The 20,164-nt window shown below is 38.7% G+C and overlaps 1 protein-coding gene across 3 annotated transcripts; it reads left to right on the top strand.

Moving 5' to 3' along the window:
* Positions 1-309: 309 nt before the first annotated feature.
* LOC139122528 (histamine N-methyltransferase-like) lies at positions 310-20,116 on the top strand. 3 transcript variants are annotated; one of them, XM_070687992.1, is made up of 5 exons: positions 6,348-6,438; positions 7,738-7,846; positions 9,639-9,830; positions 10,598-10,933; positions 18,970-20,116. In XM_070687992.1, the coding sequence occupies exons 2-5, from the start codon at positions 7,825-7,827 to the stop codon at positions 19,323-19,325; spliced, it is 906 nt and encodes a 301-aa protein (XP_070544093.1). In that variant the 5' UTR covers positions 6,348-6,438; positions 7,738-7,824; the 3' UTR covers positions 19,326-20,116. The 3 variants fall into 3 exon arrangements, with proteins under 3 accessions (XP_070544095.1, XP_070544093.1, XP_070544094.1); XM_070687994.1 differs by lacking the exons at positions 6,348-6,438; positions 7,738-7,846 and adding an exon at positions 310-438; XM_070687993.1 differs by lacking the exon at positions 7,738-7,846.
* Positions 20,117-20,164: the final 48 nt, after the last annotated feature.

The raw sequence follows: 20,164 nt of genomic DNA, 5'->3' as shown, positions 1-20,164 counted from the left end.
TCATAGACAACCATGTAACAGAAAAATTAAAACTTTGATAACTTCATTAATATCCAAGCCACGCCTTTTCAGTTCTTGCAATTTAGATCCTGAAGCTGTGTACAAAATTTGGTTGACATCCCTTCAGCAGTTCTTGAGATATCGGGTATACAAACAGACATCGCTAAACCATATGCTCACGTGTGTGACACACATGAGCAAAAAATTTCTCTATCAGGTCGTCAATTCAAGTTAAATCCAATGATTTTTATATCATGCATTCAAAAGATTGCTGCGGCAATCACAAATAGTGCGTGAGTGTATTGACAAGTTCAATCATATCATTGGCAGCTCGTTGTTTCAATAAACACTGACGGCGCACTTCGTGCACATAGCTATTCAGGGGAAAGCTCAGATTCGAGTCTCACCTGGTTGCATATCTTGGTCTACGTATTTGAGGTAAGGTCCTCTATTTTTTGTTTTCCCGGCGTAATAAGAGTAAACACGTTACCTTCTATAAACTCCAAGATGCTCACGCAATAAAATCACACCATGATCCAAAGCAACCGTGAAAACAACTTCAAAGTTCCGACAGTTTTATTTTGTGTAGAAACTTGAAGAATGTTGTTGTGACATTGTCGAGGTTGGCCATATTTGTTTCGGCAGTTGGCGAAGCTGTTTGATAATGCCTCTTGGCAGACGGGAAATGATTAGCTGTAAAAGTACTGAGCCTGCATGTAAATGGTTACCTTTTATGTTAAATATTTAGACAATACATCGGTACTATACAGGTCAATCAGCGGAGCTGTTCGTGCAAAAAGGTGTTCATGTGCAGTTTTCCAAGTTTTAAACACCAACCTGCGGGCGAGGGGGGGGGGAGAGTCGATATTTACAGTGGTCAGCGAATAATTTCAGTTTTTACAGTGGGCAACCTGAGGAAAAATTTTCTGGCAGTGGCTACCAGAAAGTAGGTAGATTGAGGGGAATGCCATGGTTGATAGAAATACAGGGAAGAGTTAGCGCCTAACTTATAAGGGAGTAATGTCCAAAGAATTAAATGATAAGATTTTTTCTTTTACAGTTTTGCGTTGATCTTGCCATGTATTAGCTTATTGCTTCCATGCTCTGAACGAACGCACACTGGTTGATAGATAAATAGTTGCGTAGATGACCAGTACATGTAGGAATATGTACATGTATTAGGCTCTGGGAAATTTCAATGGTGGGGAGAGGGCCGTAGGAAGCGTGAACTGTTGTCGGGAGCGGGCAGACCATAGACACTGGAGGGCGTTTTTTTCGCATATGCCAGTGGGAGGGCAGTTACGAACAGCTCTACTTCCACCTCCAAAAGTTTAGGTCAAGGTCAAAAATATGTTGAATCAGTATATCAGCCTTCGAAACATGCTTTGTTATGATTTCGTAAAATTGAAGAAATTTACAAGTTAGCAGCACCTGACAATATATCATGTTTAGTTGTCATGAATGTAACTATAGAGATTACGAATTATACGGATTGACCTTAGGTCCCGCTAACGTGAGGCATTGATAAGAAATGACAAGTACTTTGTCACTGAGAATAATACAATCTCACACTCACAAGGACCTGGGATCAGATATCTCGCACGAGTTTGGAATATTTTGTCTCGGCTCGTGTGAGACATAATATCCCCATCGAGTGTGAGAAATCTGATCCCAGGTCCTTGGTGTGTGAGATGCTTTTTCTGACATGACCATAAAATGTGTTGATTTCAAACTGGACATATTATATTGAATGAATAGCCTATTTTAAGTGTATCAGTGATTACTGCGTGGCCATGTATTATTCCGCATGACTAACAAGAATTACGTGGTGAGTTTCACTGCCAATGTTTCATCTTTTCCTCCGGACGAGATATCCATTTTGAAAGCTTTGCGATATATGTTCCAAGTGACCCATGTTCAGTTTTTATTTTTAAATCCGACCATCTTTTGTGATTCTGACATGCACCTACGACGCACGACATTATCAAAAATTATAACAATATTGTCGTCTGCCATTGGACTGTGACCTGCTTACTTTATAGTTCCGATGCCTGTGCCAAGGTCCCTGTGCTACTCATCGCGCAATATGTTGGTGACGAAACGGCTCTTATTATCCAATTAGAGCTAAGCCTTGTGTAATAATATAAAGCTGTCGTACATGAGCATTTTTACACCGTGTGGGACGATTTCTGAAAAGTGTAGGGTCGATTTTCCCACACCGTCGATCGCACACTCCCGGCCAGTGGCCAGGAATGTGAGAGTAACAACCGTTACGGCATGTGCACATATCCATACACACCCAATCGCAAAATGCAGCCTAACAGTTTTGCCAATTTAACACGCCTGCTCCAGCTCATTCCTCATTCCGCAAACGGTTTTGAAGTCCTAAAGGTGTGACCAGCACGAACTTACAAAGTTTCAGCCGACGAAAGCGTCGTTTTTGTCGACACAGTGTCAGTAACGTCTGCTACTACTGTAACAAAATTAGTAGAACGACTCTTCGAAAATTTTGAGTGAATATCATTTGCATAAGTTGAGACTATGTTATGCATTCTGATAGGCTAAAAACTAAAGAAATCACGGTTATTTCGGCATGGAGACGGGCTACTCTATACTTCGAATTTGCATGCAATTGGCGTCTTCTAAATGACAGGTGATAACTCCCAACCACCAGGTGCCTGTACGTGACAAAGCGTGTAATTCACTAAACCATGGATATAAATACGCCAATGATTGTACAACATATGAATTAGGGCAGCGCTCAGTCTATCATACCATGTACGCACCATGAACTTGCTAATCGAGTATCCATGTTGTAGCAAACCTCGTCACCTGTGTCCATTAAAGTACATACCTCAACCACTGTATACCTATAAAATTGCAATATAAACCGGGAAATATTGTAATATCTGTGACAACTCCAATGGAAGGACGGCACCTGAATTGTACGTAAGATATTGACTTAAAATATCAGTTTTCTAAAGTTCGCCACGTAAATGTTAAATTAGTGACGTGCGAGAGACCGTTTAATGCAGGAGTAACATTGATTGTAAATGTAAAGCAGATAGGGATTTTCTTTTGAGTACTGTGTATGTAACTTAGGGCGGACATTTCATAATACCGAAAAACATCATATCATTGATTTAAATTGCTCATTTGAACAACTTATAACTTAACTCGATCGTTAACAATTCTGAGTGGCTTGCCCTTTTTATCACAACATATTTTCGAAATCTCTCTGTAAGGTCTTCAATTCAAGTTTAATCCCACGATTTTCACATCATGCATTCAAAAGATTGCTGCGGCCACCACAAATAGTGCGTTTGTGAGTTCACAAGTAAACCATATTTTCAAGCCGAGCCCCTATCTGTGGTTGCTCGTCAATTCGTTAACAATGACGGCGCATTTCGTGCGTGTAACAGGCGAAAATCGAGGTTCGAGTCCCACCTGGTTGTATATCCTGGTCTACGTATCTAAGGTATGGTCCTCTACATTTTGTTTTCCCAGATTGAAAAGAGTAAACACGCTCCCTCCTATAAATTATAAGATGTTCACGTCAATGAGAAATCACATCGTGATCCAAAGTTGCAGTGACAGTGAATGGACAGAACATTAAACTGAAACAAATACACGGTTTTTTGTGTACTTAAAAATTGTAGAGACTGAATGGACAGAACATTGAACTGAAACAAATACTGTTTTTTGGTACTTGTTTTTTTATTTCGACCGATTGCCTTGCCCGAGTATTCCTCTGGAGATGAGAAACAAAAAAATAAAAGGGTCACCCTAAAGCATAAGACAAGGACGTACTATTTGGATTTTCGGCCGTTATTTGTTTTGTACGGGAACAGTTTTATTAAATACGTGTTATAGGAAAACGAGGTAAAAATAACGTAAACGACAATGAACAGCCTCTCAGTTGTGCGCAAGATGTATCACCAGCTACTGTTCGAAGCTCAGCTCAGTCTAGCGTTCTGCGTTATATTGCGCGCTTACGACCAGTTCCAGTCACAGTCACCTGTGGTCGGTCTATTCCGCTTGGCGTCTATGCCCTCATAGACGTGTGTACATATACCTGAGAAGTAGAAAGTCAGGAAACAAAATGGCTATTTCGTATAGGGATTATGCCACCATGTCATCTTCGACGTTCGATTTTACTGTGAAAATTAGCAAGTTTCATCTATCATGTAACCGTCGATCGTTCCCTATCATTCTCAAAATTCATACCTGATACTTAATTTGCTTCAAGTACGCTCGTTTCGTGTGATTTTCGGCGGAATTCGACGGACACATCGTCAAAACATAAGCGTGAACAACATTCCGGTCACCTCTACTTCTCAGGTATATGTACACACGTCTATGGGGCATAGACGCCAAGCGGAATAGACCGACCACAGCCCACAGTTCCAGTTCACACCTTTTGTAAACGCATCGGAAACTAGAGTTTTAAGCTGGACTGTAACTCTGACAATTTCAACTGTTCTCTCATTCCCGGCCATATCTTTGATATTTCGCTTTTGTGGACCATGCTTTCTCAATCGAAGGCTACTTTCGGTAGCCACGAAATACTTCCTGCTGGCAGCTGCATGCGCACTCCTCCAGATGGGATTAACGTACTCTACTTACGCTCTTGAGATAGTCTACACTAATCTGGAAACCGTTATGACATAAGAAAAACGACGGCACGCGAACTAGCCTACAATGTTGATTGTTGTCGTTTTAATTCAACGCAGCTCAGTACATTTCCAGACATTTTAGTTTTTTAATTGAATGACCTCCAAGTTATTTTCTTGCAAAGAATATTGAACGGTTCTCTTTGGAGGTTGTTGCTTCTCGTGAGAGAGATATCTCCGTATGAAATAAAGGCATGCAACCATCTACTGCGAACCTCAACATTATTCATAATGTCAAATTTTGTAAAACCATTTGTTTTCAGCATATTTCAAGTAAAACAATTCCTGCCAAGGATCGACGTCACAGAGAATTCTTTGTTGACAACTTGAAGAGTCGGATAAAAGACTGTTTACTGTGAGTGGAGTGATTGTGTTTGTGTTTTGCCCTTGGTATTCATGTATGTATGTGTGGAGGACAGAAAATACATGCAGCTGCATTTAATTATCGTGTCTCACAACGGCGTGTCCGAACTTATTCCCTTTCGATAGTATTATTTATGTATGTAACTCAATAGTCTCCCGAGACTGACAGATGCATACTACCGTACTGGTACTACTATATATTTATTTATACATGTATTTATTTGTAATTCAAATCTACATTTTTAGATAAATGAATTTTTAGATAAATGAATTCCATTTCCCTAGCCTAATGCCCACTTGTGAATTCCATGACGAAAAACATTGTTGAAGCAAATGTACATAGTTGTATTGCTTCGTTTCGATGATCCATCTAGTGTCTTTACCACAAAAATACTTTACACTGTATTTTCCATTACAACCTTGCCTTGACTAAATAGCATTCATTCGCAAGACAAATTAGTGAAATATCCGTATGTCTTAGGCCTGCGGATTACCATTGTACTTTAAGCAGTATTTCTCACTGCGGAAGACCCTTATTTCGATAGGAAAACAACTTGACATCCAGAAAAAGGGAAAAACACATTTGAATCGTAAAACGTTGGGATATACTATGTTATGTTTCAATCTACGAAATCGTTGGATCTTGCCTTGGTCTATGTTATAACATGAACTTCGTAATCGTTTGTATTTTTGATATGGTGTAGCTAAGGCTTCATAGATAATTCCCATCATAGTAGGCCCTGTTATATGCACTTTTATCTTAGATCTCAGTAATTCATCGGTGTTTTTAAAATCCTAAACCAAAGGTCGTCATGTCACTAATGTGTGAGCTAGTATCCAGGTAAAGTTAGATGTTTTGTATGATTAATGATCCTGACTAATGATAAATTCTTCGATTAGCAGTTCTGTACGTGATCCACAGAAATGAACCAGAAATATCAGCATATTGTGTGTGTACAAATAAGAATTTAAAGTATCTGCACAAATGTATGCATATCAGCATATTGTGTGTGTACAAATAAGAATTTTAAGTATCTGCAAAAATGTATGCATAATCCACATTGAGAAGCCTGAAGGTTTTGTCAACCATTCTTGGGCGCTGTACGTCTGTAAGCCGTTTGCTATGAGAAGTTGCACGTTTCCAGGCCATTTTAGTTTTTGCTACCGTGTAATCCAAGTTATCCTCCCTGAGCCGCCATATTGTCTAAATGTCATCTGGCACGAGTAGCTATTTGCAGTATAATGCTAATTAACATGCATGTAGAAAATAAGCAAAGTTACATAAGGTTGAAAACAGACATTTTTGCAGATCTGACACAGAGACTCCCTACAGTTAATGCAGCTCTGCAAGTAATTTGGTAAGAGTTCGTATGATATACCGGAAGAGAGGCGTCCTTACTTCGTAAGTGTGGGATTCACTGCCAGCCTAATTAGAACAATGTTGCGTTTTATAAGCGTGTTATTTCGACGAAGAATTTCAGAACATGATATTTGTGTTACATTTGTTAGTTTGACAATGGTGAACGGGACAAACAAGTGAGAGATATTTTGAAGGGTTTTCCGAACTGGGGTTTGCGAAGCACGGGTGGAAATTCTTAGCAAAGGGGGTTCCACATATATTGAGAGTTGGTTCACGATTTGATCTATAGAGTTAATGCACAAGGCGTACAGAAGCCTCGGGATTTTGAAGTATGTAAAGTCGAACCAGATCACATCCGGTGTGCCACAAGGTTCCATTCTTTGGCCTTTGTTATTTACATTATATATAAATGACTTGCCAATGACTGTATCTGTTCAGTCATTGCTGTTTGCAGACGATGCCAAACTTTTCAGTCGTGTTAAAACTCTTGATGATAACAAGCACTTACAAAAGTCTGCAGATAACAGTGGTCAAAAATTTGGCACTTAGATTTGAATGCCAGCAAATGTAAGGTACTTACCATCACCTTAAAAAAGAAACCCATGAAGTTTAATTACCATGTGCATAATTGTTTGCTCGATCATGTTTCTCACATTAAGGATCTGGGCATTATTTTTGATTCAAAACTCACTTTTGTTCATCACATTGACTCTATTGTAGGTAAAGCTAATCGCATGATTGGTCTCATTAAACGCAATTTTAACTTGATCATTCAGGTTGCTGTCCTTCGACATCTATTTATTATTATGATGCGTCCAATTTTAGAATATAATACAGTAATTTTCAATTCAATTTCTGACAGTCAGGCAAACCGTATTGAGTCAATTCAGAAACGTATTTTTAGATATTTACATTATAAGCAGGGAGTCACAGTGACTCTTCATCTTGGTGTAATTGTGACTATAAATTGTTCTATAATTTATTTAAAATTCAACCTTAGTTCGTACGTAGGAAACTATTTGATTGTATGTTTGTGCGTAAATGCCTTTTATCTTTCTATGACTCTACAGATTGTACAGGTTTTTATGGTCTATGCGTACCTAGACACTCTGCTAGACATAGACCTCTATTACATATCCCTTATTGTAGAGTTGATGTTACAAAAAATGGCCTGATTGGACGTACGTCACGACTTTTTAATGATTTGATTGATAAGGTTTGCGATTCAACTTTTAAAAGACATGTTGATTTGTTTTTGTCATTGTTTTATTTTTAGGGTACTTTTTGGTTTGTTTAAATTTCAGTGCATTTTATTCTTTTCTTTATTTTCTCGTCTGTAAGTGGCCGCCTGATGGCGCTGTTGATGAGCAAATAAAATAAAATAAGACTGTGTACTTTACATTCGCCATTTGGCTTCGTGACATATCGATGGTAACCATAAATAAGAAAGGTAAGTCATGTTCAGGTCCCTTTTAACTGCAATAATTGTAGCCTTAATGATGGAGCAGGCGGTTTTCTTTTCCCTTCCTCAATTATTAAAGCAGTTACCATTACAGTTTTTAATGGTATTACTGCGGATGTTTGAAAAGTGATATTTTTAAATTTTGCGCCTTTTGTAAAATTTTTCGGTTGAAGTCCTCAGATCGCAAGGAATGAAAAACAAGTCTAGTGCTTACAATCTTAATAAAAATAGTAAATGGGTCTATGTTTTACATTGTGTTTTGTTTTTTATGCCTTAGACTTGGTGGAAGAGTAAGTTTGAGGCTTGCCGGACTAATTTAATGCAGCAAAACACTGTAAAAACTCAATGTCATTTGAATTAATTATGGTTACCTTCCATATGCCGCGATGCAAATAGTGCATATAGATGATATGGCCTCCATTTGACTAGACGTATCTTCAATACTCTTGTGGAGTACATCTTCAGCATCAACTCTACACATCGAATGGTGAACCAACTCTCCCTGCCCGTGTTCCTGTCCATCTTGAGAAACTACATTTTTACAATTCTTTAAAATATCTCTCGTGTGTTCAGGTCGAACTAATATATGTGTCTAAACACAAACACCGTATTCAGACATTCTCTGCTGGATGGTACTGATACTGATTATGTAATGGGTCTGCTCCTAGCGATTTCTCCACTCCCACATAATATCCGCCATCAGCCATGGCGATTGGGAAAACTTTGACTGGGCTTTCCGGAGATTGCACAGTAAGCTTACGTCATAGCAAATTCTTTCGTTGTTGTTTTACTAGTAAAGAGCCATTGCAGTGTTCAAGTTACCATGCTTCTATATACATGTATCCCATCATAGTCATGATTCGAACGTACCAGCTCTCTTATTAATAGTAGATTCTTTGCACCGATTTAAATTAAATGACAGCAGTATAAAATAGAATAACTTGCTCAAGCATGTTCCACTGAAATAAGCATTACAGTATGTGCGCGTATCCCGTAAAAACATGTATTAACTCGATCGAGGTCATACTTAACGAGATATGCTTTATAGAGATCGCTGTCCTATTCTAAATAACTTGACTAGTTGAATTCTGGTAGCCCCACTAATCATGTGGCAAACTTTGCAATGAGACATGCAACTGTGTCAGAAACTAAATGGCATATTTGGAAAACACGTTTAATCTGACGCCTTGACAAAGATCTTTTAACTTTATTCTTAATGTATCAAAGAAAACCAGGTATCTTAGAATTGTAGATTTTCAAATTGATTGCTGTTCACTGTTCTACTATACACTGCAAGATCCTAGGTGCAAACGTTTTATAAACTACCCCCTCGCTACGTATGGATGTGTTCTACAGAACGATAATTTGAAGATCAGCGCTGTAACAGATTTCCGCGGCATATTTTAATTTTACAACAACGAATGTACTAATACGTGCGTCAAAGTGTATGATCATCATTGAACCAGGAGCGTGCTCATAGTGGATAATTTCTTACCAAAGGTACAGGGCAGTTGTTAAATAGTTTTGGTGATGTTTCATTCAATTTGAAATTTGGTTGGCTGTTACATCATCAATAAGCTTCAATTGAAGGTGACAGAGCGAGATACATTATATATGAAGCATGTTTTCACAATGTATAGTAAACATTTAGGTTTAACAGGCAGAAAAGGTAAGAGGATAATGTTCACATCTAAAGAAAGGATCAATTGGATGTAACGGTACACACAATGGATGTTTATAAATAATACATTTGTATATTTGCATGTCTGTTTCATTAAAGGTACCATGACGTTTGTACCAAAAGTCCTACCGCGCCATAAGGATGAGTATGTTAAGAGAATGCTTGTTTTTAATGAGCACTACATTGGGGAATGGAATCATGAAGACAAGAGAAGTCTGATTACTATTCTTAACAACTTTACATTTATGGATCATTCAACGCTAAGGATCCTCTCTGTCGGGCCTGCCAACGGTACGTTGTTTTTAAGTCAAAATTACAATTTAACAGTACATTTGGAATTATTTTATATCATGCTAGCATGTGCGATTCTGATTAGACGAGAGCTCAGTACACCGATGCTAATATACGGCATAGAGGGTTAATGCGGAAACAAATAAAAGGGAGAGCATTTAGCTTGCAGGAATTTGGGCGGGAAGGGTAGTGAATAAACAATAAATAACAAATAAATAAATAAATAAATAAATAAATAAATAAATTAATAAATTAATAAATTAATAATTGAAATTAATGAATGTTTTCAAACACAGTTTGAGACTATTTATGCTCGTTTAATAATGTCTAATTAAAATTTTGACACTTTGCCACATTTGCATTGTCAATCTTTGCCGTCCACTTCAGTGGATTAAATGCTCGAATTTCCGTCGTTCGATCTCTCAGACGTCCAGTTTTTGCATTTGGGTCTGAAAGAAACGAGAACACTCCAACAAGACGACAGATACACAAGTTAATATAATATAATGACAATTACCCTGCTGAAGGCGCATATACACGAGATTATGGTACAGTTCGCTCTATATAGCACTAACTTATCGGCTTGTGCTATATATCGCAAATTCATTAAAAACTCGTCCATATATGCCTGCGGCGGGGGTTATTGATGAAATGAAATATGACATCTCTATACCACCGTACGCTCGTTCATTCGTCCATTTATTTATTTATTTATTTATTTTTTATTTATTTATTTACTAACTGTATTTGCACATTATGCGTTTCAGGTTTCATTGATATTCCGATCATTGATGCTCTGTCGAGTAGAGTTCAATATGTCCATTATATAGTTGTGGAACCAAATGAACAAGAAATTGAAAGGTTCAAGAATTCTGTGACGTCAAAGCAGGAAGATGGTCACTTCTATAATGTCACATTTGATGTTCATGCGCTAACTATCAGCGAATTCATCAGGGAGTCACGGGAAAATATGAACCAACAAACCTTTGACATCATCCACTGTCTCCACTGTGCGTATTACTTTGCCGACGTAGGACAAGTCTATGTAGATCTCTACGAGTTTGTGAACGAGGGAGGTTTTATCATAACTTCATTGAACTCAGGTAAGTATCTTACGATCTCCGCTACGTAACAGCGAGAATATCCTGCTTCATGTGGGTGGTACATATATCACACATTGACATAAATCAAGAATATAGTCCGATAGACAGAATAGGCTATTGCATAATCACATTTGTCAGATATATTTGCCGTTCAACTTTGATTCATGATAGCTGAAGCATATATATATATATATATATATATATATATATATATATATATATATATATATATATATATATATATATATATATACACAAAATGTATACAATGTGCCCTCCCGGTTATCACCATAATGGCTTTATGGCAACCTCTGAACTTGGGCACAGAGCGTACGGTATATATATATATATATATTCATCAAACTTAGCTGTCGTAGTTGTGACCCCCAGGGAATGTGAACACGAAAACAGGCAGCAGAGTCCTGAAAACCATATATATTTGGTTTTTATTCGATCTGTAAATAGTAACATTAAACGTATACAACCAGTAAGTTTCCGTTTAGACAGACAACTACGAAAAGCATAGGCTTAAACTTGATTGACCGTAAAAACATCCTCATAAACATCAGTAAACTGATCCACGTTTGGTGTCCGGTAAATCTCTCAAGTATACATGGTAAATTCACTGATATAGCAGAGTTTCTCTCAGCATTCACAGGCGATTGTCCGTTTTCCGCGTTGTATGCTAAATTGCACAACGCATGTATATTGGCGGTAACTCACTGAGGTGTCCGACACATGGTTTTGGCAAGTATGCCTCAAAACGTCAAATTACTGACTGAAAATATATAAACGGCTTAATAACAGTATAAAAAAAGGAGTTCTTACTTCTTTGCAAGACTCTACTGAAGAAAACAGGAAATCGGCTGATTTCACTGGAACATCGTCCGTACAGTATACAGTGCTGTGTTACAACTGTAAACCACGGTCCCTTCACAAAATGGTGGAGGGACTGTGTGTAAACAGAAATGGTGGCAAAGCCAATAGTAGTAAACAAAAAAATTTTACTGTCTTAGCATGAGGGCGGGCTCCATGTCCCTACATGTCTATTTCTCAACGTACCATTTTCTCCCACTCGATGAGGCAATTGGGCTCATCCTAATAACCTTCCGCTGGGTAAATAACTGCAAACTTTCGTGACTGGTCCCTTGTAAAATCCTATGACTCTTTTGCCCTGCACAGTACGTTCTTTACTATCTTGTCCAGGGTAAACTTCAAGAATACGACAAATATGCCATTTACCTCGTATTTCATTTGAGTCAGATATTATTACAATGTTGTTGACTTGTACATTGTGTCTTTCTACTTTCCATTTTCTGCGCGGTACCAAATGCAGTAATACATCTCTACTCCATCGCTTCCAAAATGAATCTATGATCTTCTGCACAAATTCTACACGGTGTCTTGGGTTCTTCGTCTCTCGAAATGGTCCTTGCGGTATGGCTGTCGATCCTCGGCCTAACAGGATATCATTTGGGCATAAGTATGCTCAATCATCAGGATCATTTGGAATTCTCCCTATTGGTCTCTGGTTGACAAGATTTGCTACTTAAAGTAGTACGTTGTACAACTCGAACAGTGTCAGAACTTGCTCTTCAATTGACTGTTTTTGTATGCTGCTTTTCATCTCTTTACGAGTGATTCTGCATATCCATTCTGGTGTGGGGCTGCAGGCGTGGTAAATTTCCATTTCATGACTTTATCTGCACAGAGCTCTTGTAACTTCTCTTTATCCCATCCTTCCACTATACGTCTGAGTTCTTGTTCTACTCCTACTAAATGACTTCTAATATCACTGAAAATCATTGCTGGATATCCTCGGATGGCGAAAAAACGGCGAAGTGCTTACATAGACTCCATAGTTGGATAATCTACAGCTAGTTCTAAGTGAACGGCTCTTTTGTTCAGACATGTGAAGATCACTCCATAATGCTTTGTGGTCTAATTGCGGAACTGTGTTTCAGTTTTCTTGTCTCTTTCTCTGCAGAATACACATCTGAACTTTATAGTCTTGGCTAGTCTGTGAGCCTTCAAGATCCAGTATTTCCTTCTAGCTTTCGCTACTGTAGCTGTAATGCCAGTGTGTCCGAACTGGTGCATGTGTTGCATTATCAGTAGTGATACATGGTGTCTGTTTGGTAACAAAGCTGGATGACTTGACTCATATGACACGAATGAAGCATTTACTGGACCTCCAACTCCTATTATTCCTTCATCTTTGAATGGACTCAGTGTCTTGAATTCTCCAGCTGCAAGGCGTTCATGGAGATTTTTTGTGCTCTGGTTATCCAGTATGTTTGTGTATCCTTGAGTTCATTCGGTGACAGTGGACCTTGTTTCATTGGTGCTCTGTTTTGTTGCTTGTCGCGTAGATTGTCGATGAATCTCAGGACATTTGCAGTTACTCTGATCAGTCTCATCCATGATGAAAAGCTAGTGTAATCAAGCATTTCAGGGCTCTCTTGTGTGACAGGAATCTGCTGAGTTTTACGTTCTTATTTGTCTAGCTCAGTTTGGTCTGGCCAGGAAACATCTTGTGGCCATTCAGACTCGAGTGAATACAGGCCATGTTGCCATCATTCTGTTAACTGCTTGACAGATATACCACGTGACACATCATTAGGAACATTGAATTCTCCTGGTATGTGTCGCAAGTGTGAAGGATCTGTAGTGCTCTGGATTGCTCCAACCCAGTTAGATACAAATGGCTTGAATCGTCTTGCAGGTTTCTGAATCCATGCCAGTACTATGCTGCTATCTGTCAGAAATATCGGCTTACTGATCTTAAATCTGGTGTGTTCAGTGATTGTCTTATACAAACGACTTGCTTGCGACTTGCTGCTTGTAGTTCAAGTCTCGGAGTTGTCAGTTCTGTCACGGTGCTACACGTGATTTTGCTGCAATGAATATCATATGTACAATCAATCAGTTGCCATCTGAAACATGCACAGGCTCCGAAGGCTTCTCGGATCTCGCGTGGCATCAGCTGGTGTGAGACATCTGCTGAAGCTTACATTGTTCAGCTCACTCATTTCTTGGAAAAGCTTCATCCACTCATGTTGCATTGGCTGAGATAATTCTTGGTCCCAATCTATGCCTTGTAGCCATAAATGCTGCATACCTATCTTTGCACGGATCAGGAATGCTGTTGCAAAGCCTATAGGGTCAAAAATGTGTGGTACTTGACTGAGAACTCTTCTCTTTGTCAGTTTCGGATTATCATACTCTTCTTGGTTTGCTATATATCTGTCTAAGTTCATACTGACTTTGAAACTGAGAACATCTTCTTCAGGCTCCCAAACTGTTCCTAGTACTTTCTCTTCTGCTTCATTTTGGAGAAGTTTCCGTTCTACTCTGTTTGAGTCTTGTGTTTCTTCATTCAGCGACTTGTTTGACACCCAACCTTTCAATTTGAATCCACCTTCAGTCATGACTTTGTCTACCTGTTTTGTCAGTTTCTAGGCTTGGTTTACAATGTGGACTGAATCACAGATATCATCCATGTATGTATTTTCCTTCAGTATGCGTACTGCTTTGGGCTACAGTTTTCAGCTGTACACTTCAGTGTTGTCTGAGCCATGGCTGGTGCATGTTAATCTCCAATGTAAGAAGTGTTTTCACATAAACTTCAGGTTTCTTACTGACGTCAAGATCTCTCCATAGAAATCTGTGTTTATTCTGATCTCTTTCTTGTATCAGGATTCTGTGGTACATCTTCGATATGTCACCAATGACCGCTGTTTCATTTTCACGGAAAGTCAGCATTACTCCACACAGGTTATTCAGTAAATCTGGACCTTTCATCCGGTAGTCATTCAAACAGTGTGTTTCTTCCTTGGAACACAGCTGATGACTTGAAAACAATACCAAGGGGTGTACTTTTCTCCTCTGGTTTCAATACTTTATGGTGAGCATTATAGTGTACAGGACCTAGGTACGACTCTAACTCTTCATCGGATAATTTTCTGGCAAACTGAATTTCTACCATTTCTTTGTATTTCTTTGTATTTCTTTGTATGCTTCTGCATGATCAGGATTTCTCATTATAAGTCTTTCAGTTGCATACAATTTCTCCTCAGCTTGGACTCTGTTGTCAGGTAACAGACTTGGATCCTTTTGCCAAGGGTACGGTACGAGCCACTGGTTTCCAACTTTAGCACAGCTTTCATCAATAATTCTGGCTTCATCTGCTTCTGCAGGACTCAGGTCTTCAGTCTTACAGGCACACAACTTTGCAGTAACTCCCTTTGTCTCAGTTGTCCAGAAATCAGTCAAGTCAATAGGTGCTGAAAACTTGATATGCAGTACTTGGCAGTTTTGAGACTCCTCTTCAGTGGATGCTCCAAATACTACCCAGCCTAGTGGTGAATGGCGGGCTATCAGGTTACCTACTTCTACGGTTTCTCCAGCATGCATTTTTGCATGATCAATGCCAATTAACAGGTCTACTGAACCACTTCCTCGGTGAATGTCATTTGGCTTAATGTTCAGTTGCTTTTATATTTCAATGACATTGACTTAAGATATGTCATCACTGATGGAGGGGATGCCAACTGCTTTAACTGTGAACATCTGCCTCTTGTTTACTGGGCGGACAGGAACAACATATATTTTCGTGCAGAGTTCTTCTTCTTCACCTCCAACCTTTGTAATAGTAGTACTGACGGTTTTTCCTCTGAGTTGTAGACTTTCTGCGAGGGATGTCTTTATCTGGCTGTTCTGTGCACCCTAGGAGCACGTTGGCTGGCTGCTGTCTACCATGGTTACTGACAATGTTTACTGAAACAACTAGCGGTAGTGTCCCTTTGCTGTATATGGTGGCCACGCCAACTGAATTATTCTCTGAGCTTACAGCAGTAACAGTGTCTGTACCAGTGTGTAGAAGTGGATGGTGGAACAGGTTACATGTCATACCGTTGGTCATCTCCTGACAGTGACGTTTTCTTGTACATTTTTTCGAACTGTGGTTTTTACCTGCTTTCTTTAGACAACCGAACCATGCATGACAATCCTTCTTTTTTTCCAAACGTGCTTGCAGAGACATTGCAATCAACTTACGGTACTGGTCTACCCAATGATTAGATGACTGACATATCCAACACTTACAATGCAGTGAACTTCTGCTACTGGTGTCATCCGATACGTAGTTAAAAGCCTGTGTACGTGCTGTTTGAACTGGATTGTGTAATCGTGCAGCTGCTCTCATACGGGATTTCATTTCTTGTGCCATCAAGTCCATCAGAGCTTCCATTGTTGCAGACTGGTTTAATGATTCTAGCAAACGGAACCAATATCTTCGGTCGTCAGCACTCATATTCTTTACTATCATGGCCAAAACATGATTATTGTCCATATCGTGTGGTCGACCTACTTCTTTCAGAACATTATAACTATATCTTACCAGGTGTTTACCAAGTCACAGAAGCGGCCATCTTCCTCACCCTTCAATGGCTTGAACTTCACAATATCTTGCAATATCTGCTAGAAATCTAGGATCATCTTAGATTAAGTCCAGATATGCCCGTGCAGCATCATAATCTGTGCCTAAACCTTTGATCAAATCAAGTGGTTTACCTTGCAGGCAGGTGCGCAGGAGTGCTACCGCATCACGTTTACTGTATCTCGTGTTGACCATATGTTTGAAAGCTGCCTTAAATGTGAAATACTCTCTGACATCACCTGAAAACTTTGGAAGTTTGGCGTTTCCATCTTAAAACTGCAAGACACACTGGAATCAGTATTCTGTTGCACAGGCTCCGTATGCTGTGTAACTAGGTTTACAACATCTTGTACAGAACCATTGATTGCTGGGCTTGACACATCAGCAGTTTTGATTTCATGAGTTTCATCTGTACCTCATTCTCATTATTGCCTACTCGCTCTCCTGTATTACTTTCTGATTTAATAGTTTTCACTGGGGCTTCACTTTCTTTCATGTAATCTATGGCTCTACTCTTCAGACTGATGAAGTTTTGTTGGCTGTCTTCAATCCAGGCTTGTTCACGTTCAAAGTCTAAATTCACTGATATAGCAGAGTTTCTCTCAGCATTCACAGGCGATTGTCCGTTTTCTGCGTTGTATGCTGAATTGCATAATGCATGTATATTGGTGGTAACTCACATGGTTTTGGTAAATATGCATCAAAGCGTCAAATTACTGACTGAAAATATATAAACAGCTTAATAACAGTAATAATAAAGGAGTTGCAAGACTCTACTGAAAACCTCTTAACGTTCTTATTCCTCATCATTTTCAAATCGGCTGATTTCACTGGACCGTCGTCCGTACAGTGTACAATGCATTGTTACAACTGTAAACAATGGCGGCAAAGCCAATAGTAGTAAACAAAAGAATTTTACTGTCTAAGCATGAGGGCGGGCTCCATGTCCCTACATATCTATTTCTCAGCGTATCAGTAGTTACAACTATTGCAAAATGCTTATGCCATATAATGGTACATGTACAGTCCATGAGTACTCATTATTATGTCCATATTTTGCGTGTACGACAAACTCGTAAACAATCTCCCTAAACCATCAGGAAAACTTACTCAACGACGATTAAAATGGACACTATATAAATAGACTTCAAATCCGGTCCAATAATCATTATCATTCAAGGTAAGTATAACTTTACCAGGTCCAAGGAAAATATCAAAAATGACAAAGGCAACGGGGTCATCTTGAACCACGAAATAGTGGTCGCACTAGGTGTCCGGAATGGGTAAGCATACCCTGCCAGCTAGCTGTACCCGTCAAGATTGACCCAAAGCGACAAATCCATAGTTATTTGGTGAATTCACCAAATTACTTTTGTAAGTCAAAATTTGGTATGCTGTCACTCATCATTCGAGAAGTAGACAGGTCATATTTTAATACAACATCTCCGTATCTACCATAGAACTTCTTAAATGATTTCACTAATCTACTTCCTGAGAATCCTTGCCTCACTAACTTTTGAGCTAATAGGCTGTGTCTAACTCGCAAGTCTTCATATGAATTGCATGCTCTACTGTATCTAAGGAGTTGTGAAATATACACACCATAAGCTGGAGATGATGGTATTTTGCTTGACAAAAAGGGAAAGTTTATGATTTCAAAATTGAAATCGTCTCTTTTGTCATACAGCTTAGTATATAGTGTATTATGTCTAATTTCAAAACATACGTCTTGGTATGATGCCGCACACTTTCAGTTGTTTCTTTTATTTCTAAATCATCTGGGTAGATGTGGTGTAGATAATTGGATATACCAGGATTGGTTAAACTGATGAGGTCATCAATATATCTGTGGGTGTTGTTAAATCGCTCGGTAATCCTTTTATACCCAGATTTCTGAAGTGATTGCATGAACTCTGCTTCATGAGAATACAAAAATAAGTCTGCAAGAAGCGGGGCGCAGTTTGTGGCCATGAGAATGCCAAAGGTTGGCCTAAATGTCATGCCAGCAAACTTGATAAATATGTTGTCAATTAGGAAATATAGCATTTGAATCACTTCAAATATAAAAATACGCTGACCATATACGGTAAAGAACCCTTCTCTGACACAACTAATTTCAGAAGAACGATATGAGGCGTTAGCAGACAGCATCCAACAACATTGATAACATCACGTTTTCAAAAAACTTTCATGGGGCAATTCTGGAGGTAGCACGCGCCTTGAAAGTGAAAGACGTAATCTTTTGCACATTTTCCTTAAATATATTTTAAACAATTGCATTTAAAAATCAAATATGAAAATTAATCTCAACTTGCAAAAACTGGTACAAGAGAAGCAAATTGACTTACCTCAAAACTTCGCTTTCAAATGGGCGACATTGACGCCAATGCGCAAAGACCTATATTGTCTATGATGCAATTTCTTTCTTTCTTTGTTCTGCCCAAGACAAGGTTTCAGCGCATTCGTGTTCTCAGAAAGAGCTAACAAGAACTTTGCATAAAAATATATACATCATATGAGTATATTCTTTTTCAAATACTTCAATATAGATTAAGAGTTTTCCACAATAACTGCGTGCAATTCCGCTTTTTTGAAGGCTCATGGGAAGACATTCAGAAGGAGCTTGGTACATATTACAGCAACCCCTACCTTGTACAATTTTGTTACGGTTCCAAACATCTTCAAGAGATATTACGTCGGAGATTTCCAGATGTCAAGGTCAAAGTCATACCCAGATACAATTATGCAGACGTCGCGGAATGTTTCAAAGAAGACTCAAAAGTTGGAAACTTTATTCTAGATTTCCTGCTGCAAATACTAGATGCGAGGAAAAACATTCCAAAAGATATATTCAGCAAAGTCATGTCTTTCTTCGAAAATCGGTGTTACAAGGGAGTCGACGGCAAGTTCCGTTTTGAATGTAACGACGAAGACATTATAATTTTTAAGTAGCTCTCACCATAATAATGGCCGTCATTATTCATCTAAACCTGTAACTTGACAATGAGTTTCCTGTAACTTGTGGAGTTTAATTGTACAATACGTTTCGGTATCAGTAGACAAGGGGTACCATAACGTTGGGTGTTCTTCGACAATTACCGTCCTAACACCTTCATGTAAACACTGGGAAACAAGTCAAAATTAAATTTTGAAAATATGCGCATCTAACCATCTTACCATAACATATCATGCAGTGATCGATGGCCTATCGAAAAGCTTTGACTTTATTTGTAATAATCCTGCCTGCTTTCAATTTTGATAAAATCAGACTCTATGTAGATTTTTCCTTTGTTAATTGACATATCTCATCATTTTCGTCAGCTTTTTACTCAATTAAGGTAGCTTTCCGCCTTTGCGACGACCTATTTTCAAACGTCAATTTTGCCATCAAGATGTGTACTTTTACCAAAGTATTATATATCACCTGAATGTTATTTCTATGAATTTTTTTGTTTTATCAAGAAAATTAGTGTGCAATGAATTTGTTTGAAGATCTTAGTGAAAGTGTAAAGAGCATGGGTGGTCTCACGTAAAAAAGTTAAAATCTGAGCGGAGAGGGGCTATTGTTTAGGTGTTAACGGGCAATTGGTCTTCAGAATACTGGCTACAAAACCGTGTCTCAGATTTTTGAAAAAGGCCTTAGTTTTTTCACATCGTGGAAGTGTTGTACTCTTTTTAGAGCGCAATCTACAAGTAGCTGATGAGTAAATAAACTTGGGGAGTGCCAGGGAAGGGATTATGCATAATCTGTTGACTGATTAGTTTTAAGGGACCATTCAGTTTTTACGGCC

The sequence above is a fragment of the Ptychodera flava genome, chromosome 22 (genome assembly GCF_041260155.1).
Source record: "Ptychodera flava strain L36383 chromosome 22, AS_Pfla_20210202, whole genome shotgun sequence".
NCBI classification, from domain to species: Eukaryota; Metazoa; Hemichordata; class Enteropneusta; family Ptychoderidae; genus Ptychodera; species Ptychodera flava.
The sequence above is the reverse complement of the archived record's forward strand: the minus strand, read 5'-3'. Positions and strand labels throughout refer to the sequence as shown.

Excerpts from the sequence above, each read along its gene's own strand:
- LOC139122528 (XM_070687992.1), top strand. The coding sequence starts at position 7,825 with ATGGTAACCATAAATAAGAAAG. Across the intron at positions 9,831-10,597 it reads CTCTGTCGGGCCTGCCAACG|GTTTCATTGATATTCCGATC; the intron begins GTACGTTGTTTT and ends TATGCGTTTCAG. Across the intron at positions 10,934-18,969 it reads CATAACTTCATTGAACTCAG|GCTCATGGGAAGACATTCAG; the intron begins GTAAGTATCTTA and ends GCTTTTTTGAAG.